General features: G+C 38.8%; 2 protein-coding genes across 2 annotated transcripts; both read right to left on the bottom strand.

Moving 5' to 3' along the window:
• Positions 1–474: 474 nt before the first annotated feature.
• On the bottom strand, positions 475–5280 carry LOC124643891. Its single transcript, XM_047183017.1, has 5 exons — positions 5269–5280; positions 4720–4835; positions 3667–3848; positions 2168–2351; positions 475–664 (listed from the first exon to the last, which is right to left on the bottom strand). Exons 1-5 carry the CDS (start codon positions 5278–5280, stop codon positions 529–531), a joined length of 630 nt encoding a protein of 209 aa, XP_047038973.1. The 3' UTR covers positions 475–528.
• A 2711-nt stretch (positions 5281–7991) lies between these two features.
• On the bottom strand, positions 7992–11604 carry LOC124644232. The gene is made up of 5 exons (XM_047183481.1): positions 11548–11604; positions 10690–10755; positions 10220–10286; positions 9681–9805; positions 7992–8578 (listed from the first exon to the last, which is right to left on the bottom strand). The coding sequence occupies exons 1-5, from the start codon at positions 11572–11574 to the stop codon at positions 8009–8011; spliced, it is 855 nt and encodes a 284-aa protein (XP_047039437.1). The 5' UTR covers positions 11575–11604; the 3' UTR covers positions 7992–8008.
• Between the last annotated feature and the right edge of the window lie 11192 nt (positions 11605–22796).

The raw sequence follows: 22796 nt of genomic DNA, 5'->3' as shown, positions 1-22796 counted from the left end.
AAGCCATAATGATATAATAAATATTTGAATGTTTTCAATTACATTTTGTTTGTCGACGATTTACTCAATACTTGTACTAGTATTCCATATGTTGCTTACATTTGGGTATACTGGAATATGGGTTGCTCGGGTAACTGTGTTCAGGAGGCCAGATAGGCAGTCGCTCCTTGTGAAACATCAGCTGCATCAGGTTAATCTGGAAGCCGACCCCAACGTAGTTGAGAAAAGGCCTTTTTACCTTTACCTACTTGTAAAGTTACTTGTTTAGTTGTGCTTGCCCAAAAGTATTCAACTCGCGCTTTCAGGCATAACTACTTATTCCGATAATTTTCTGATTCTGAGAGCGTGCCGTCTGCAAAATTATGTTCCCAATGTAAAGTATATCATAGAGCATTACAAAAGCCCATTGTTAAATATTATTATTTCTGCAGTCGTCTGACAAGAAACACCAAAATAAAACAATTTACAGCAAAATACTTTAATCAATACGTTTATTTATATTTCTTATAACTTCAACTGGTCTGAAGTCTAATCAGCTCGCAGACACCTATCAGAACACCGCTTCAGACAGTCCGGATCGTTGCGGCAGTGAGCGCGGCAAGACGCTTGACAACGCGTCAACGTGCGCACATTCGTTCGCGCTAGACGCTCGTCGAACATCACGCTGAAAATTAGGTAGATTCGTTTATAAGACACGTCAAATTAGGAAAAAATAGATTAGAACTACATATGTGTCTGAATTAATCTAGGATAGTATAGATAGTTCAACTCAGATTTGCGCGCGGCCCTATGTGTGCGTCGGCTTGTAAATATACAACTTTCATTCGTGTGACAGTGACGTCGTCCGAGCATGACGTGTTCTCATTGCTTTTTGTTATGGGTACAGTCGTTTACGAAAATGTCTAGTTCTTCACGGAGAAAATGTTTTAAGGAGTCAGGTAGCGTTTCAAAAAAATGAAACAACATTCAAAGCTTTTTATTATTACATTTTACAGTTTATCATTATTTTCTCATACGGCTTTTCAAATTGACATTGACAGTATCTAAGAAATAAATGAAGTGAAATATCTAAGATGAATTAAATACTCCTTACATATTTTCTAGCTCGGGGTACGCGGACAATAAATAAATGTGTGGACTAAGAATGTAAAAGACCTATAATTTAGTATAATAATGGAAACAAAATGTGTGGGGAATTTTAAAAAATTATATTGCTTCGCATAATGTCGACCAAAATAAGACGGAAATAATGAAACTCATAAATGAATGTTTAAGTCAAATTGATGAAGGGATGTTGGGTAATACTTGTCGACATGTACAAAAGAAAAAAGAAGAATACTATAGACATTTTGACATGGAGTCAGAATTTATAATTAACATTGGTGAAAGTAGCGAATCCGAAAATTCATCATTTGATTTTTCAAGTAGCGATACAGAATCATTCTGTATCGTATATAAATAAATAAACTAAATTACGTAATAACTGTACTTTAAACAGCCGTATACAACCCCTAAATAACTGTATTTGTACCCGACTGTACCTCTTGTCACGCACACAAAGTCACTGTATATGTACAAGGGTTACCCACACATAGGGCCGCGCGCACGACTGAGTTGAACTTACTATACCTAATGCATTTCCATACATACTACTTAAGTTGAAATACGCTGACAACATAATTAAACGTCGGTTTTCTTTAAAAAAACTGTTTATCTTCACGTTTATTTTTCGAAGCAAAACAGTTTTTTTTTTAAACAGAGAGGTGGGCTTTAGTAGCTAATATTACCTATAAATAGAGTTTGCAACTTGAAACCTCCTAACTACTAAACTGATTTGAAAAATTATTTCACTGCTGACAAGCATCACTCGTCCTGAGTAACATAAGCTATATATTATCACGTACGGGCAGTAGTTCCCACAGGACGCGAGTGAAACCGCGAGAAAACGGCTAGTAGGCAATATTTTATCACGGTACTGGCAGTATTTTCCACAGGTCACGGGTAATCGACACGACACTTTCGTTTGTTCCACTTCTTCTTCCCAGCAAAAACACGGAAGGGAAGTGATGAAGGGCGATCGTTTTGGGGGCTGTCTTCTGTAAATTTGATCTTCAAAAAGTGTTGATTTTCAGCTTACTTTTAAAAATTGACTTCTTTCTTTTCTTACCTATCAATAAAAGGCACAGAAGTGCAGGTAGCGGCGTCACAGTGCAACACGGGAGGTGCGACAGCCGCCATCAGAGAGCTATCCTCGCCCACAACGTACGGTATATGGTCTATGTAGATGCCGTCGAACAGGCAGAGTCGCTTCATATACTCTTCGGAGTGCGTGAACATCGTTGGGGGAGTTCCTGGGAAAGAGAATGTGGTGTAAGTCTAGAAAGATCTGGGGTATGTTGGTGTACAAGTGTTGAGTTCTGGTTTGCCAGTGATAGCCAGTTTTAGCAAGTGTTGCCTGAGGAGCTGGGTTAATCAAATTCTTATTGATATATTAAAGAAAATTAATTTTAATACGACTTTATAACAGTAACTTAATCAGTTGAATCGTTATTCTTAAGCTGTATTAAATTGTTTACTATGTATTTATTTGTGTAAGAATTGTCAAGATTTTACCCTTTAATACTACTACTCAAATGGAGCATAGGTCAGATAAGCAGTCGCTGCATGTGGCACAGTGGGCAGTCAATGGATGGAAGCCGACCCCAAAATAGTTATGCAGTTGACGAATTACTTTTAGGGTGCGTCCACATCTGGCGAATGCGCCGCGAATGCGCAGCACGCGAGCCGATCGCGAGCTGTCCGCGAGCTGCGCGCGTGCAGTCACTGCAATAGTTCGGTGCGCCTCTTTAGCGCAACTCACGCAAGGCTCGTATAGAGCGCGCGAGCGGCGCGCGAGCGGCGCGCGAGCGGCGCGCGAGCGGCGCGCGATCTGCGCGCAATCAGTTCTCGCCCTTGCAGTTCCGTATATTGGCTCAGTACTATCGAAGATGGCAGACGTCGCGCGCCGCCTGCGCGCCGCTCGCGTGCGGCGCTTAGGTCGCGCGCGAGCTGCGCGCGGGCCAAGCAGAAGCGGCGCACGAACAAAAATGCACGCGCGCAGCTCGCGAACAGCTCGCGATCGGCTCGCGTGCTGCGCATTCGCGGCGCATTCGCCAGATGTGGACGCACCCTTACAGATCGTAGTATTTTTGCTATTACATTTTCTGAAGGCGCGAACAAGGTACTATACTTATTCATTTTAACAAGGCTAGGTTGTTTAGGCAATTTGTTAATTACGAGACTGTATGGATTAGGGTTGATTGATATTAGGCCGGGCCGTGCCGTGCCGTGTCTGGGCTTTTACAAAATTCTAAAGACGAGCGTCATTTGTGGCCCGGACGGGCCACGGATCATGCACTGTGTAATATAAACTGCTTCATACAAAATGTATGTAACGTTTCACATCCGTGCCCCGTACGAGCCACGTACACGGCACATCCCGGACACGGCCCGGCCTAATATAAATCATCCGTTAATCGTTCCATTCCACGTCAGGCGGATGAATAAGAATTAGATTTTAGAAATCGATGGGTAATCAAACTTGTAGCCGAAGTCGGGTAAAGTAGTTGAGTACAAGCAGTACTAGATATACATAAGTATATATAAAGTCAAATACACCCAACTTACCCACAGTAAAATACCTAGTATTACACATGTGCTCCTGTATCAGATCGGTTCTGTTATGGAACCACCCGATCAGCCACTGCAGGTCCTCAAACTTGGTGATCTCATCGTTGATGACCTTCCTCGTCAGTCGGAGGTACTCCACGTCCGCTTCAATCACTGACTCGTCCTTGTCTTCTCCGTAACTGAGAAGAGGAAGATCAGTCCATCACAGAGTATCAAGGGACACCCGGATGGCACGGAGTTACTTGTCAGGTTGCATTATACTGTTATTAATATTTTTAATTATGTACAAAAACCCTGTAAACGATGAAACGAAAACAACTGGCTTGCTTTCTATGAGAGAGAAAGATAATTAGAGAGAATTTTATTTTTTTCAGTCTAAGCCCCTTTCGCAAAGCGCGATAATGAACTTCGTTCCAAAAAGTAATTGTATGCAGAAAGGCGTGAACTAAACCAAGTGTAACGACTAGATTAAGTGTAACCTGGAATAACATTAATAGGCTAACGGCCAGTTTTTTCATCAAAAGTTAAAGTTAAAGTAATGTCTAAAGTTAAAGTAACGGTCAAATTCGTTTTTTCAAGGCTAAAGTGACAGCAAAATTCATAGAAAAATTGAATTTAACCGTTACTTTAACTTTAGTCAGTCACTTTGACTTTTACTTTGGCTTTAACTTTTGATGAAGAAACTGGCTGTAAGTATTTAAACGTGGAAACTGGCTGTCATGGAAAGGGCATGTGATGTGGGGGAGTGAGAGTCATATATTGTGAGGAAGGTTTTGAGCATGAACGTTGGATGAGCCATGGATGGATATAATGGAAGAGGGCGACCAAGGAAACGATGGATGGATTGTTTGAAAGTCGATATCGTTAGAAAAAGATTTAGTTGTAAGATGACGGCAAACAGGAGAGTATGGAAGGAGAAATGCTGCGCCGACCACATATAAATTTGGGATAAGAGCAGGGGGATGCTGTTTACCTTAATTAAATAATTAACGTGAAAATTGAAAGTAAACAGCTGTTTTAATGTTTTCGGTGTACTTTACTACCACGTACTTTCGGTACTGCATTTTGAGGACAGCTTCAGACATGTGGATCCTGAAGATGACGCCAGGTCTCAGGTGCGCTTGGTACAAGTCCTTTGGCATTTCTACGTAGCCTGACTCAAAGTCCTGGAAGCACAATTAAGTCGGTTTAGACGTTATATTTACCAATTCTTAGGCTGTGTCTAAACCACACTGACTGTCAGTCGCCGAATGTGAGCGAACGTTACGCAGTTTTTTGTATTTCCATACATATTCACTTATTCGTTCACATCTAACCGACGATACGTTATGCATAATATGCATAGATAGACACTGACATTCGACGGCTGACAGTCAGTTTAGTTTGAAAGCTGCCTTAACTCAACGGCTCAACTGATTTAACGGAAAATTGATGGGAACGTAGCTTAGAACTAGGATTTATCCCGTTCCGAGTACGGTAAGTATTTCCCTTGGAACGCGGGTGAATCGTGTGTAAATAAAAAAAAATGTTATCCACCGAAATGGAGAGCTACGTCCAAGCCACTGGTTTTCAGAGCTTCAGGAGCAGAAACCTTCTCACAATACGCGCCATTTCAAGGAGAACATTCCACATGGCAACAACCTCATGTGCAATTGCAAATCTTGCCAAGCAAATATAGTACATAAAGCTATTTACTAGAGAGTTATATTTACCTTGCCCGGTGGCTCATAGATATCGTAGCTGGACTTCTTGACGTAATTTCTTTTGCTGTCTCCCTTCCGAGCTACTGGCACCTCGGTGGTGGTCCCATTCTTAGACTGGAAACCAGAGAATTGATATAAAAAGCTGCAATGACATAATTACTTAACAATCATTATAAAGACGAGAATATTATTATCATGATATAAATGGTATAAAACAAAAAAAAAAAAAAATTCGCGTTTCCATGTCCCCTTTGTGAACTTAAATCTTCAAAACTACGCAACCGATTTTCATGCGGATTTGTCAGCGGCGCGCCACTGCATGAAGAAACTCTAACAGCCTTACCAAAAAAACTTAAACATCTGTTGAACACTTGTCTAAAAAAAGTGTTGCTGCAAACGGACCTTATTTCAACGTCATAATCTGTCATTTTTTTAGAAAAGTGTTCAACAGACGTTTAAAAGTTTTTGTAGTACGACGGTATGAATTTATATTTAGGTAGGCGCTACGACACCAAAATTGCCAGGCATCGAAAAAGTCTTCGACAGCAAGCGTAGTCTACTTTCCTTACGACCATGAAGAAAAACAAATGAATTTATTAGGTACGTCATCTTCTGGTGATCCGGTTGTGGCTCGTTGACGCCCGCGTCGCTTGCCGCCGCGACCACGACGCCTCTGAAACAAACGTTATCAAAATATAACCACAAATCATCTATATAGAATTATGTTGATCAATCAGCAGTTTTTATGATAATTCTCCACCACAGAGTACTTTATTATATAGTTCTCCACACATTTTAGCATCGCTATCTAGTCCTTAAATAAACCAACGAAACGCGCTACTTAACCCCGAGATGTCAGCAACCCCCGCGGGGCCCAGTAGGGGCCCCGGCAAGCCTTGGCCCTACTGTAGGGCCAAGGCCTGCCGGGGCTGCGGGATTGTTCGAAAGCGTTACCGCGGCCCTGGTAGTTAAAAGGCTGGGCCTTTTATCTAAAATAAAATAAAATATGGGGTAAGTACATAAGGGAGTATATGACGACAGTATTTCAAATCGACATAGAAATAAGTATGTCTTCCATATGTGAAAGTTCATTAAGAGGCGTGTGTTGGCGATGTAATAATTTTAAACTCAGTTAATAGACATCTTACATTGTTTGAGATACATTCAATTATAATCTTAAGCTTGTAATAGTCTTTGGAGTCATCCTTAGGAAATACAATCGTCATCAGATTTGACAACAGTTCAAAACATTATTATTCGTCTTTTTTTAGAATAAATTCATCAATATCTCAGTAACTCGTGAGGAGCAAGATTGACTCCCAATATGTACTATGTTAACATCATCTGCGAATTTTCAGTTACTCAATGTGTTCCAAGTGTCAAGTTTGTATGTACTTTCTAAGTATATCTTAGACACCAATGGCTGATAAAAGGTGAAGGAAAACATTTTGAGGAAACCTGGACTATAAAGTCTGAAATCAGCAACCCGCATTGAGCAAGCGTGGTGATTAATGCTCAATCCTTCTCCGTGTGAGAGGAGGCCGCAGCCCAGCAGTGGGACGAAAAAAAGGCTGTAACAATGTGTTCCAAGGTCGTTTGGTCTCCAGACTTATTAATCTCAATGATAAGACTGATGCTGGTTGTTAACAATACAACACACGACAAATTACTTTACAAGTTTTATGGGTTACAGTTGGATTTAAGAATTACATCTACGTTGATGATTTATGAACATCCCACATTCTATTCGTCGTTGTCACACGAAATGGACAAGGATTTGGGACTAGTCGTCATGGTAAACATTTTTTGCCTTTCCAAGACCTACGTAATGGTACTATAATCAACACTGTTGAACAGGGTACCAAAACGCCCATCGTCCTTTGACATCGCTCGTATAGGGCTCTTAACTTCATAACGTATAGTTTTCATTAAATGTATGTGTGTTTAGTGCTATGCTTTAATTTTATATTATACTAGCTTCCGCCCGCGGCTTCGCCCGCGTCGAGTTCGGTTATATAGCGTTTCCAAGAGAACTCTTCAAAAGTCTGGAATAAAAACCATCCTATATCTTTGTATCAAATTTTATTAAGATCAGTTCAGTGTTTTGGACGTGAAAGCGTAATAGACAGACAGAGTTACTTTCGCATTTATAATATTAGTAGGAATAACTGTAGTAAGTGTAAAAAAACGAGTTAATTTTCGGCTTCCTCTTAAGTTAACACTTGCATGCTAATTTACGGCAGAATGTTCGTAAGTAAAAAAGTCTATATTGGCTTAGAATATAACTTTGTAAGTAATAAAAATATATTTCCATTCAAAGATAATTTTAACAAAGATTATTAAGATGTTTAGTGTCAAGGAGAATTCATTATATGGCCGACGACTTGTTGACTAACATTCTAACTAAATAAGGGCTTTCCCTTTGAAAAAATATACCTATATGCAAAATATGATAAGGTGTAGTAGGTACAGGTACAGTCAACTTCAGGTCAGTGGTAACAGTTTTATAGGAAAATCGTACTTATTACTATTGAGTTAAGGTGCATGACAGTTACCACTGATGTGCAGTCTACTGTACACAAGAAAGAAAAAAAACACATAAGTACACCACAACTATTTATTGAACCAACTACTTTTCACTCTTCGACATCCTTAGGCTCAGTAATAGAATCAACGAAAACAATAGAGTTGCACTCAGCCGCATCACATTGCAACATCGGGGGCACCTCTACAGGAGTGACAGAATACTCATCACCAATCACATACGGGTTCCCATCAATCCATAGAGCATCGAACAGACAGTAAATATGGACCTTTATGGTCATGTAACTGATGAATTTGTAGATCCGACCTCCGCATTCGCCCAAATGCTCCTTAATACTCTTATCCGTTTTGTACATTAGAAGGAGATTGTGAAACTTCGTAATTTCATCCATAACGACTTTCTTGATCAAATTCGTGTAGATAATATCAGCTTCTATGTGTCTTTCTGGGTCTTCATACATCCTTTGTTTTATTCTCAAAATTGCGTCGGACATTCTAACTCTAAATATCACTCCAGGGTTCATTTGATCCGGTAGAATCCCAGGTCTTTTGGTGGATGTGGAAAATTCTAGAATCCTGTCTTTCACTGGTTCGGGATACACGTAGTGGTGAGGTCTCTCCCGTAGTTGGGGTCCAAGCAATGTGTTAAACTTCCGTATGTTCTGTAGCAAAAAACAGTCTTGTCAGCTTTGGCGGCAATACAAAGTTGTCTGTAGTCTTTTCTTTAAGTTTTTGGGCACTAAATACACTTGTAAATAATCACTTATCACTTGTACTGTTAGATAGACAACAGTTTTTGGATGAACATTGAAAAAAATGTGATTTTCGAGTCTTTTATTTTAACACCCGCGTATTCTTTTGTGATTTGTTTAGTTAGGAGAATTGGTCGCGAAATCTTGAGATACTAGAACAAGACAAGATTTTCTTATGTTAAGTCTAATACCGACTTAAGTATTCATAAAATAAATCCTAAAGGCGATTAAAATCAACAAAATTGATCCCGAAGCTTATATGTGGTAGGTATTATTTCTATAATCAAGCTGGATGAAGATTTTTGGGCTTCAAAGAAACATACATTCTATTAAGCTAAGCTTGCAACACCGTGGTCATTAGATCTACCCATTGATGGTGTTATCTGCCGAGACTAACGTGCCGGATTCAGTGCTACTCTCTAATTAGCCATTTTCATTATAAACTTTTTCTAGTTTCCTCCAGCGGTTTTACTCGCATCCCTTAGGAACTAAATATTATACGTTCCTATCTAAAACTGGAAGATTTTTTCAAATCCATCTAGTGAGATTAGTGTGTTCATATACAACATCTTGTTCATGATCACCAGTATCCTTTTTGTCGTCCCACACACGCACAGGCCTCCTCTCACATAGTGAAGGATTGAACAGATTCTCCAGCTTTTTAAAAGTAGTATAGATATGTGTAAACAATGCAACTTTCCTAAGTTTCTATGTACCTTCTAAGTATATCTTAGACACCAATAACTGTTTTTCGGATGGCACGTTAAACTGTAGGTCCCGGCTGTCATTGAACATCCTTGGCAGTCGTTACGGGTAATCAGAAGCCAGTAAGTCTGACATCAGTCTAACCAAGTGGTATTGGGTTGCCCGGGTAACTGGGTTAAGGGGGTCAGATAAGGCAGTCGTTCCTTGTAAAGCACTGGTACACAGCTACCACCGGTTAGACTGGACGCCGACCCCAACATAGTTGGCAAAAGGCTCGGAGCAGGATGATATAGATATGTGTACTAACCCGAGCTCGTCTCTTAATCCTGTTATGCTCTGGTGCGGAGTCTTCCTTGTAATCGTTCATGTACTGGTCGAACTTGCTGAAGTCGAATGGTGCCCATGTGTCCACGCCGGAGTCGCCTTGGATGTCTGACGGTTCGTTCTGCGAAGAGATCAGGGTTTAGATATGTACAGTGCCGCAATAACCATATCACAAAAATAGAAAATCCCTGGTCAAAGTTGTAGGGGACGGTCATAAAATGTGATGAGGACCAAGTAGTATTGGGTTGCCCGGGTAACTGTGTTGAGAAGATCAGACAGGCTGTCGCTCCTTGTGCAACACAAGTACTCAGCTGCATCCGGTTAGACTGAAAGCCGACCCCAACATAGTGGGAAAAGGCTCGGGAAATGATGATGATGATGATGATGATGATGACGAATTGGAGGAAAAAATTAGTGTAGTAGGAATTATAGATCGACGTTGACCAATCCATTATCACATCAATCGACTGTCGATTGATAAGTCTGGTAGAAGGATAGGTTAATATTATAAGATCTTTAGGCTTACCTTAGCGTGAGGCGACTTCTTAGACATCAAGTTAACAGGCTGGTCATAGATGTCATCTTTCATCTGCAAAGGAAAATGAGTTGATACAAAATTATCAAAAACTGAAGACCTGACAGTTGGATAGAAAAACGTTGTGGGAGTGAGCTCTATCTACCATACCAGGCGTTGTAAACCTGGTCTTAAAACCATCACTGCATCATCACAAGGCATATCAGACACGGTAACATTTTTTTTTTCTGAAAATTGAATTTATTTACTGAATGACTGAGTTGAGGTCAGATAGAAAATCTCTCCATGTCCAATTAAAATACTCAACCGCTTCTAGTCAGACTGACAGACAGCCAACCCGAATATAGTAGGGAAAAGGCTCGGGAGATAAAGGTTACTGATCTTCATCCGATAAAGAGGCCGATATTTCTAGTAACCTGACTAAACTGAATAATGAAGTTACGGAAGTTAAACTTACACTTGGGTATTCAAATGCCAGGCTGGCAAGTGGATCTGAAGAGGTCGCGGCTATGAAGAACGTAACCTGAAAATAATAACTTATTATCAATATTTTAATTCTACCATGATAGGCCGTATGGGGATTTAAGGGGGCAAATCATCTTGTCCCCATTGCCATCTTCAATTGCTCGTGGTGCACCCTCTAAAAAATGGACGAGGCTCTGGCGACTGACTGGTGGCAGTATAACCACCACACAGCACCAAGTGAGATATTACATGCCTTGCTCGGAGATGGGCAGAAGCATCTCTGAAGATAAACATATCCAAACACTGCGGTCACCGACACGAATGCTCAGCGCGGTGAGTATAGGCAAATCCAGCTTGGTGCAGGCCTTTTTTATGGGAAATCATCAAATGATTCCTCCCGCTGTGGGTCAGTAGTGTCAGACTCTTACTGACTAAAACCCTTCATGTTCTTCCGTAGGCCTTTTATGTACCAGGGCCGCGGTAACTCTTACCCGCGGACTGGAAGCCGACCCCAACATAGTTAGGAAAATGGCTCGGAGGATGAGGCCGGTAACTCTTTCGAACAATCCCGCAGCCCCAGAGCTTGGTGCAGGCCTCTGTCCAGCTCTTTTTCTTCTTATCGAGTGAGCTGCAGGTTTTTATGAAAGTCCGGTTAAGCAGTACACGGCCTCCTAGGCTGAACTGCGAGATGCCATACCAAAAAAAAACTGCAGGTTTAATCACCTAAAAAGTCCTAGTATTCGTGTATTTTCAAACCCGCATGACGACCTTTGACGTAAAAATCTGTCTAGCAGTGGAAGTCTTTCGGCTGTGAAGAGAACGATAAACAAATGAGCAGTCTAAAACTTACCAGGACAACTTGGAGAAACCCCAGCATTTTCAACCCTTTCGTGTCTCCTACTGGAGAACTACTGACGAATCTACCACTAGCAGAAATAATATTTTGAATAGAAAGTTATACGTAATTGCTTGTTAGTTAGATTTTATAGGTTCTCAATTAATTGGCTGTTAGGTTTTAGTTACTCTAGAAAAAGTTTAATAAATTGGCTATTATTATGGCGGATTTATAGGTACATGATATGCATTTTTGCTGGGGAGTTTGTTCCACCACTTCTTCTCCCCAGCAAAAACACATAGGAAGTAGTGAAGGGCGGGCGTTTTGGGGGCTGTCTTTTGTAAAGAACAATGTCAGACGTCCATAGTAACTTAGGCTCAATAAAAATATTTCATGTACAGTGAAAATTCTTACAGTTTTTTGTGTAGTTTAATGTCAGAAGCTTTTCTATGTTTTCCACTTTTGCATTGAACTTCTCAAAACCAAATTATTCAAACGAAAAACCTGAACTCGATAAACAAAATAATTACTTATTAACATGATATTTTTTTTGGTAAAGTTCTAGATAACAATTAACTATTTTATAAGAAGTTAGTATTTTATATGTAAATTGTTGTAGTAAAGAATTTTGTGTACGTGAGAATTCAGTTTTAAAAGATGATTGGGTGGGCCGAAACCTGACATTGTTCTTTGACCTTCAAAATGTGCTAATTTTCAGCCTGCTTTGAATGTTTTTTTTTTTCACTTCTCAGAGGAATGCACCCTGAGTGCACTTTGAAACATACACCTAATCTCAAAATGCGATAAAAAATAGAATCATATTCATATTCATTTATTTGCATTCCATAATGTTTGATAGGTGGCACACAAGGCTTAAAGCTACAGTACAATTATGGACCCTGTCAGGGCACAGCAACATAGTTTAAAATAACATACCTAGTACAGTTTTAGTAGGATTACATTTGTAGTATTAATATATAAGTATTTTAACATTACTTGGTAGGTAGGTAGAATAAATATCTCAATTTACTTACATCTTATCCATTATGTATTCATTTATGCTATAGTATGCTTTATTTATTAAGAATATTTTGAATTTGTTAATAAAAGCATTATCTCTATGTATATTCTTAATTTCTTCTGGGAGTTTATAGTTTTATGGACATGACGTATGTACTTGAGGAGTGCATTTTTAGCCGCGAAGATGGGAGGTTCAGTCTGTTTTTGTGTCTTAAATTATATCTAGATTGTTTGTCCTCTCCTTTAGTATAGAATTCCGGATATTTACGAACAAATTTACAAATTTCGAATATGTAAAGGCAGGGTAGCGTTAATATTTTTAAATCCCTGAAGTAGGGTTTGCAACTGTCTGTGTCTTCTTACTAAAATGCGAATAAGTTTTTTCTGTAGTGTTAGCAGTGTGGATACGTCTGTGCTATTTCCCCATAGGATAACGCCGTATTTGAGCCACGCATAGGCATACGCATAATAGGTTACTAGCGCAGTTTTTAGGTCTGTGGTCTTTTTTATCTCTCTGAGAGCATATGAGAATTTGGATAGTTTCGCACTTATTTTTTGTATATGTGATTTCCAATCAATATGCTTATCAATGTCAACGCCTAGTAGGGTGAACTTGTCAACTGCTTCTAATTTTATATTATTGAAACTAAAGTTTATGTCTATTTGTTGTTTTTGGTGGGGGTGGAACATCATTATTTTGGTCTTGTTAAAATTTATTTCTAGATTATGTTCTGCCATCCAAGCTGTTGTAGTGTTTAGTACTTTTGTCAGTTTTTCATTTAAATTGGTATTAGGGACACAAGAAGAAATTATGGAGATATCATCAGCAAATAAAACGCAAGATTCATTGATATTATTAGGAAGGTCGTTAATGTACACAAGGAAGAGGAAGCAACCGATTACACTTCCTTGTGGGATAGAGGCTGTGATTGGTATGCTGTTTGACCGGAATAGTTCTATTTCGATTATTCCCAATGTCCACCACTTGTCTGGCCACCACTGGGGGACAGCGAGACAACTTTAAAACATTATTCTCGCTGTCCACCACTGGGGGACAGCATCACAACTTTGTAAATTATTTCCATTCGCCACCACTGGTGGACAGCGACACGGATTTTTTAACATTCCCTATGGCCGCCGTAGGGGATAAAGGCACCATTCTTTTGATCCAATTCCCACTGGCCATCAATGTAAATTATTTTATCTAGAGACCATTTGGTTTTTATGCTGAAATTAGTTCCACTGAACTAATGGGACATTTTGTTCTACTATACAGAAGAAGTACAGTCGACGGCCTGGGTGACATCTCGCCGGGTCCGTGGTTATTTGTAGTTGTGATTTTTTTCAGAGCTCAAAATCGATAGCAGTCAGAATAACTTAGATTTTTTTTCATAACTTTCATCAAGAATCAACTGATTTTCTTTACAAAAGTACTAGGAGAGCAGAAATGAAAAGGAACTAGTGAGTTAAACTAACCAAAAAACTAAACTATTAAATATTTCTAAATTATATGGTAGGTAAATAATAGTCATATTTTTCAATTAACTTTTATTAAATGTTTCACTTAAGTATTTAAAAAAAACTTTTTCCAAAAAAAAGAACCGACTTCCAAAAACACAAAAAAGAAATAAAATAACAATTTTTAGGTGCATCGGCCTAGAAGTCGGTGTCTAATGGATGTACCTAAGTTTATTTCGCCACGACTTTTCAGTGATAAGCGTTGTTGTCACTATCCGCATTAGTGCAAAGGTCTCGTCAATACGAATAGTATAAGCCCAAACACGAGGTAGTTTACGTATTCAGTTGTCGAGTTCCCTCGACCTTCTCTGGTCTCCGTCATCAGGTCAGCTACAAACCTTCATCGTTGAATAGTGCTATCAGGCATACACTTGAGTGTAAAATTTTTATCCTATGTATGCCTACAACTTTCGAAAGTTGCCCTCGATTTCTCTGGGTTCCCATCATCAGATCCTGACCTGATGACAATGGGACCACCTGTGAAGTATACCATATAAAACAAAAAAAAAATTTGCAAATCGGTTCAGGCGTCTTTGAATAATCGGTGAACATACATAAAAAAAAAAAAACGAATTGAGAACCTCCTCCTTTTTTTTGAAGTCGGTTAAAAATGATCCTACTGCTTAGTATAATATAATATAGCTTTGATTGCTTATTTTTTAGTGAAGTGGGTAATTAACCGACTTAATTTTCTTAATAATCTAGAAATTGGCCTTTACAGGACCCATTTGGGTTTCTTGAATTAAACGTAATGTAGGTACTACTCAAAAGCCTTAAACACCACATAGTTAAACAAAAAACAAAAAGTACCTACTTATTAGATTCTCATAATTTCTAAAAATTGGCCTACAGATATTTGGCCGTTTACAAGTTCCATTTGGATTTCTTGAATAAACTGATCGCTGTAAACATACTTTTTCTTTATACTTTTTATTTATCAATGTCTGATTTTAAACACCACCACAGATGTGTTATAAAATTATATAGATGAACAACAAAGAGTAACTAACTCACTATATAGTTCCTTTTCATTTCTGCTCTCCTAGTACTTTTGTAAAGAAAATCAGTTGATTCTTGATGAAAGTTATGAAAAAAAATCTAAGTTATTATTCTGACTGCTATCGATTTTGAGCTCTGAAAAAAATCACAACTACAAATAACCACGGACCCGGCGAGATGTCACCCAGGCCGTCGACTGTACTTCTTCTGTAGTAGAACAAAATGTCCCATTAGTTCAGTGAAACTAATTTCAGCATAAAAACCAAATGGTCTCTAGATAAAATAATTTACATTGATGGCCAGTGGGAATTGGATCAAAAGAATGGTGCCTTTATCCCCTACGGCGGCCATAGGGAATGTTAAAAAATCCGTGTCGCTGTCCACCAGTGGTGGCGAATGGAAATAATTTACAAAGTTGTGATGCTGTCCCCCAGTGGTGGACAGCGAGAATAATGTTTTAAAGTTGTCTCGCTGTCCCCCAGTGGTGGCCAGACAAGTGGTGGACATTGGGAATAATCGTTCTATTTCATTGGATTTCTCATTAAAAAACTCTATTTCGACTAATTGCTTTCTATTTTGTAGATACGAAGAAAACCAATCATGGCATTTCCCGCGGATTCCAAGGTTAGCTAATTTATTAAGTAATATTTGAAATTGGACTTTGTCGTAAGCTTTCGTCATGTCCAATAGTAAGCCTATTGCATATTTTTTCCTGTCAATGTCAATCACTTTAACGCCTACATTTTTATTCAGAGCAGAAGTACAGTTTGAGACATTGATCGTAGGTAGGTGGGTACTGAAAGTTGGATGTAATGAGAGGATTATTTTCAAAATTCGTTAACGCGGGTGAGGAAAGTTGAGGAAAAGTGGCTAACACAGGTGATGGCAGATGGATGTCTGTGACAGGACGTGTGAAAGGTTTGTGTTACCTAATTACTCGTTAACAAGTTGTGTGAAGGCTACTCAAGTCATGTCTTCAAAATTACAAAACAAAACAACATTATCATTTATTATATTTTTTATTAATTATACAGCCGAAAGTTTTCCTTCAAAATCACATAAAGAATTTACTATGCACTCAATTTCAGTACATAATATTATGTAATAAATAACTTAACCTAAGATAATATTTTTTCAATATTGAGCTATTTTAAGGAACAATATATAATCAAACATTTTCCCAATGAACTTGAGTTTCGGCTACGGGAATAAAAGATCTTATAGCAATAATATTAAAGTCGTTATTTTGGATGTTTTCAATATTCTGTGGTTGAGTTACGAAGTCTCAAATTGATTCTAGCTTCAAGGGTTCAAGTCTATTTTTCAAATAATATTAATAATCTATGTATATCGATATACAGCTCAAATATAAATAATAAGGATGCGTAAGCCTAAAAACGGCTTAATAGCGGCACCATAAACTTTCAAGTGACTTTAAAGGTGGACCCAAAATTGTGAGGCATGGTCCCCATACGATAGCTACTTTGGATCGCTCTCGCACTTGCCAATGTTAGGTGCGCGTCGCTTGTAATGTCTGGGATCCGCCTTAAAAATCCTATTTCATTATCATATTAATATGTCAACTAAGACGCCTATATGTATACCATCTATCTATGAGAAAAGTAATGAAGAATAATACAAAATTGAGAGTATCAATACGGATTTTAACTGGAAAACATTTCCAAAGAGCATTCTATCTCATTTTAACAGCAAAATCTTATTTAAAACAGCGTGAACGAGACAGTCAGTAGGCACGTTGATTAAAAATAAATAATCAGTCCGTCTTTTAGACAAGCAGAAAATAACTCGTATTCTCTTTTCTCCTAAAAACGAATAACAACAAAGATATAAAGTATTTGAACATCGAGTGACGTCACGTAAAAAATATACAAAATAACGTCATGAGCCCCAAATCTCGAACTTCAATATATCTTAGTTATTGTAGGTACTTTAAGTTCATTTAAAATATACTAGGTTACAATATTTTCTAATTGACAAAAAGATGAGGACAGCCACTTATTTTTGAATCCTGGCAACACATTCGAACCTTATTTATAGTTTTGTTCGAACTTTTTGGACAAATCTCTATTTTACGCTGCTTATTGTTTTAATTTGTAATTAAAATGAAATAAATTGTAAAAACAAATCTGTAGGTCCTAAGACTTTTAGATGCACGATATTGACAAGTGTGATATTCTTGATTCTGACTACAAAGGGTCTGGAAACAGAAAGTCTGATAACCAGAGTAACAAAGAAGTAGGTATCGGTAACTGGGTTAACATCTGATAGGCAGTCGCTCCATGCAACGCACTGGGAACTGAGCTGCATAAGATTAGACTGGAAGCCGACCCCAACACAGTCGGGAAAAGGCTCGACAGATGACGCCAGTGCTTTGATGAAAAATATGTTTACTCATACTTGCATTTGAAATTTTGAAAAAGTTGGATCAAATCCCTTTTAGTAGGATTGAAAATCTGTTAACTCTGTCTCTATTAAAGAGTGGATGACCTACATTTGTATGACAAATAACAACAAGAAAACAAATAATTTTAAAAGTTAACCTAAATATACTCCTGTCTTATTGCTCCATTGCAGATTTATACTTGTAAGACAAAAGACTAAAATACCCAAGTCTTTTCGGTTCTAAATCGGCAAGTTGGGTCCAGTTGATCAAGTACACCCATCGTTGTCTTACACTTGTAGATCTACAATCACACAAGAACTGCAGATGAACCAAGCTTGTTCAAAAGTCCGCGTAACTCAAGTTCACAAATTATGTGTTTTTTAAACGAAAAATTTAGACTAGCTCATCTTTTTCAACTCTTCACAGCAAGGACAGATTGTGGCCTTTGAAATTCTCGTCGTCCTGCTCATCAGGTGGATTGCCTAGCTGTACCTTCGTCGTGAGAGGGTCACGCCAGGTGTCCAGGATATCTGACACCTTATTCTCTTGTTCTGAAAAAAGAAAGAGTATTTTTGGAGTGTCTAGCAGCTTATGAATTCTGTTTTAAGAGTAAAGATTGACTATTGTGGCTTTATTTGCTTGAATTTCAAATACATAGTGCTAAAGGTGCGTTGTGAATTAACTGATGACTGCAACTGCTGACCGCACATGCCGCGACTGCATATTTGTATGTGAAACCGTTTTGCAGCACGTGCTGTCGCTGTCAGATGTGTTGCAGTCGGCAGCAAGAATTCAAATCATACCTCAAGTTTGTAGTACCTACTTCTATTTTCTTTTATAGTTATATAGCTGAACCCTTCACATAAGAGGTAACACGATTACTTACTCAAAATTGTAGGTACCTACATAAATACTTTAAAATCAAGGGTGGTTCCCTTGCGGCAGATAACTCTTCCCTGCCTAGGGCAGACATCATGACTAAAATCTTGTTAGCACCTTAGGGAGGCCTAAGTAGGGGGGAACGAGACCCAATCCCTATTCGTGTGACCTGGATACTCTTCTATGTCTATATATGAAAATTAATGCTACTGTTCCTTGTACTTTTATAACTCAAGAACGGTTTCACCTATCCAAACCAAATATTTAGGTTTAGGTCGGACCATTTAGTAGATGGTTTTATGTGAAGTTTGCACAATCGCTCGAGAGGTTCTTCATTTATCACATTTTTTGTAACAAAATGGTGAATCACGTATGACTGGCCACTAATACACCATTAAGGTAAAAAAAAAGAAATTCGTACGGTGAACTGGTATGTGGGTTCTTGGGGGTCTATTGCGTGCCTTTTTTACTCTCCGCCTCCTTTGTCTACCGCGGGGTCTAGCCGGGGGCAAGTGCATCGGACCCCTACACTCCTCACAGAGACCGCCTTGTGCATCATCGCCTTTAGAACATTTCATATTTTAGTACTTTTGACGTCTATCCCAAGTCGACTTTGGTTAGTCCAACTAATTTAACCACTTCACTGTCCACAATGCAGACTCAAGCTTACTACAAAAACGTAAACATCTTTTGAACAATTGTCTAAAAAAAGTGTGGCTGCAAAACCGACCTTATTTCAAAGTCATAATCTGTAATGTTTTAGACAAGTGTTCAACAGACGTTTAAAAGTTTTTGTGGTACGACGGTTAGTGTGTATCACATTTGACTCACGGGACAGGGAAGTTATTAAAGTTACCATTAGTTCTACAAAACTAGAGGAAACAGATTGGACCTTGCGCATAATTGATAAGGAAATAGTCTAAAATTCTGCAGATGTTTTATCCACCATAGTATTTTGCTCCTACAAAAATAGATTAAGCAATTCTGTTTCGTAGCGTAACCTCAGTACTTTTTTAAGGAAAATCATCAAATAACGCCACCCGCTGTGGGTGCAGCGTGAGGGAGTGTCAGACTCTTACTGACTGAATCCCACCATGTTCCTTCTTAAGCCCTTTATGTACCAGCGCCGCGATAACTCGCGCGAACAATTGTTGGTTGTTTGAAAGCTTACACTGTAAGCTAATATACATTTTTTTTTACTTACAGTCAGCTGCAAATCTCTGTCATATTGACTATAATATAATAAAAACATTACTCATTTTTAGAAATGGCATTTCACACAATCATCACAAATTCCATCCATCGTTTCTTTGATCGTCCATTTCCACTATCTATCCACATTCATACTCATCACCTTTTTTGAAATTGCTGTCCAATCTGTTTTTTGTAGAACTAAAAGTAAAACAGTTGGACTAACCGGACTCCGATAGCAAACGTTTTATCGTCACAGGATCCAAATATTCCCGCAGTTTATGGAGATTCCGCGATCGACTTCGACTTCTTCCACAAGCCACCGGCTTCGTGTTTCGACTTCGGCTGCGTCCGGTGTGAATGGGCCTCGAGTGGAGACCGGTAAAGATTGTGGCCACCCCTGCCGGCGATGGAGAGAAAGCGCTTGAGAGCGCTTGAAATCGCGCGTATTCACGGGACCTACTGAGACATTAAACTAGTGTTTGGTCAACTACAAGACACTTCATTAGTGGTCATTATTATAAGATTTATCAGGGTGCTAAAGACAATTTATCGAATGATGAAGATTTACTTATTTATTTATTCACACACACAACCTTTAATCTACCATCAGGACGTGCCCAATGCGGCAGATAGGTTCTTATTAATTATGTATTTATATTTCTAAACTACTCTTTCATTAAAGTACTTCTTACCACGAATGAGTCAATACATAGATACCTAAAACGATATCCCTAAGTCTTGCACAAAGCAAGATCCCACAGGTTGCATAACAATGTTTCTTCTGATCTAAGTAAAGTTATAGCAAAATAACAAATTGAGTGTGAACATTTCTAAAATGTCAGCGAAACATGCAACCTTCGTGCTCGAGCACATTCTAGCGGATTGGGTCTGATTTCCCTCATTGGCCTCATTGGCTTGGTCATTCAAGAACCAACAGGACTTTTGGGTACTGTTATCACCCCCCTAGGACTTGATCGTCAAACCCCTGGGGATCCATTATTACCAACTTGATCTTCAAATCATGTTTTGAGCATTCGTGTCTCTCTCCCCATACTTTAGGCGTTCAGGGGCCCGATTCTCCTAAGTTAATAATGTCAAAATCGAATAGAAATCGAATCGCAATATGATCGCAATAGCAGTTTTAACCATATCGGGCATTCTGCTACTAATAAAAGACCAATCGTATTCGATTGACATTTGATTGGTGTGCGATTGGTCTGCTATTTTGGTAATTTTGGTCCATACGGTAGTTTGCTGTACAATCATTTTGCAATCGTAAATCATTTGCAGACAAAATGATTCATTATTGAATGACAGAAAGGGATAAAAACGTTTATTTCAAAGAAAAAATAGCGGAATGCCACATACGCTTCAATCGTAATCGAGTCGGGATCGGATCTCAGTCGAATCGAGTCGAACGTGAATCGTATGTCGCTTAAGTAAAATTAGGAGAATCGGGCCCCAGTTATTTACAAGTAGATCTACTGTACGTTGGTATACTCAAAGCGTTCACGCTAATTTAGCTTTACAATTCTGACTTGTCTTGTTAAAACCATCGGACAAGCAACGCGACAAGACCTGTATCTCAAAAAATGCGCAAAGAGTCAAAGGGCTAACTTCAGAAATGCAGTGGTTGGCATGTTCCCAAATGCCCAAATGCTTTTTACCTTCTGAAACTGACAAAACTATGCGCTGAATTTTCATACCAGTTTTACAAATATCAAATGACTATCTAAAGGAGATTTTTGTGCACCAACTTACCGTAAGTGGTTAAATTATCCGACGTGTTCTCCCATTCAGGTTTGTCATCGCTTAGATTACGTCTGGCGGGAATTCGCCTTGCCATCCCAGGCATGGCGGTCAGAAGGTACTGATTGTCGCAAACTGCTCCATAGAGGTTGTTCAACATCTTCACCTGTTTGGTCATTATACGTTTAGTAAGAGGCGCAAAACCGCTGCCTAACATTGTTAAAATTAACAAAACTACACTTCACCAAAGAAATTGCAGAAAAATACGAAAAATATTTGACGTTTTCTAAAAAGAACTATCAAATTTTCCGTGACAGATCTTTTGAAATTTTTGTGCTTACTTCTAATTTCTTAACGGCCTGTGCGATAATGCATACTTTTTGCTTTATTTTTCATAGATTTTGTAACTTACCTGTTGTAATCGTTGCATTTTGTCAAAATTTTGAAGGTTTCCTTTGCCGAAGAAATTCGGAGGGCCACAGAATTCCTATATCAAAGAGTTTCCAAAGACAGCATATTTCGAACTGAATGCAAAACTATGTACTAAGAAAGTCGTTCTAAAATATCTTCAAACATTTTCATGGATATGCCAGTGCTAACTTATGAGACCAATGAGTTTCTATGTCCTGCCACCCTTTTCATGATTACGAGTTATGAAACTCAAAAGGTTCAGTATGTACTTAAATGAAATTGGGAATTCTTTCAACGTTCAATCGTAGGCTGCATCGTCCAGCACTTGGCCTGGGAGTGCTGTTTGCGGTCATTTGCTGGTGACCAAAAAATGTGTACCTGAGTCGTCGCGCTCAGAAGTTGCAGTTTCGCGGACATTTTTGAAATTTCTGCACCCTGTTTGCTAATTGATATCCATCATCATCCTCCAAGCCTTTTTCCTAACTATGTTGGAGTCGGCTTCCAGTCTAACCGGATCCAGCTGAGTACCAGTGCTTTACAAGAAGCGACTGCCTATCTGACCGCTGATGTTCAATGACATCCGGGACCTACAGCTTAACGTGCCATCCGAAACACAGTCATTGGTGTCTAAGATATACTTAGAAAGTACATACAAACTTAGAAAAGTTGCATTGGTACTTGCCAGACCTGGGATCGAACCCGCGCCCTCATACTTGAGAGGTTGGTCCTTTACCCGCTAGGCGACCACGACAATTGATATACAATTGATACATTATTAAATAAACGGAATTGAGCCTCAGAAGAAATGTATATGTGCGTCACAGTGTGGAATCTCGCTTGCGTTGTATTTCCTTTCCCTCATTATACTGTTTTTCCTTGCATTTAGTATTCTGAAACCGTCTTGGACCTTATTTTACGGTAATTGTAAACTAGGTAATCATGTCCATTTTATCTTAAGTTCTGAATGCACGACTGCTTACTCAGTTAAGTAGCTACTTTCCATACAAATATTTTAAAACTAGCTTCTGCCAGCGGTTTCACCCACATCCCGTGGGAACTACTTCCCGTACCGGGATAAAAAGTAGCCTAT

Source organism: Helicoverpa zea, chromosome 29 (assembly GCF_022581195.2).
Source record: "Helicoverpa zea isolate HzStark_Cry1AcR chromosome 29, ilHelZeax1.1, whole genome shotgun sequence".
NCBI classification, from domain to species: domain Eukaryota; kingdom Metazoa; phylum Arthropoda; class Insecta; order Lepidoptera; family Noctuidae; genus Helicoverpa; species Helicoverpa zea.
Note: the sequence above shows the minus strand (reverse complement) of the source record. Positions and strands in the feature narration are given on the sequence as shown.

Bases quoted from the DNA above. Each gene is read 5' to 3' on its own strand.
- LOC124643891 (XM_047183017.1), bottom strand. The intron at 3,849-4,719 runs GTACGTGGTAGT...TCCTCTTCTCAG, and splicing joins CTCAAAATGCAGTACCGAAA to TTACGGAGAAGACAAGGACG. The intron at 665-2,167 runs GTAAGAAAAGAA...CCTAATTTTCAG, and splicing joins TCTGTGCCTTTTATTGATAG to CGTGATGTTCGACGAGCGTC.
- LOC124644232 (XM_047183481.1), bottom strand. From the start codon at position 11,574: ATGCTGGGGTTTCTCCAAGTTGTCCTG. The intron at 10,287-10,689 runs GTAAGTTTAACT...TTTCCTTTGCAG, and splicing joins TGGCATTTGAATACCCAAGT to ATGAAAGATGACATCTATGA. The intron at 9,806-10,219 runs GCCTAAAGATCT...ACGAACCGTCAG, and splicing joins GTCGCCTCACGCTAAGGTAA to ACATCCAAGGCGACTCCGGC.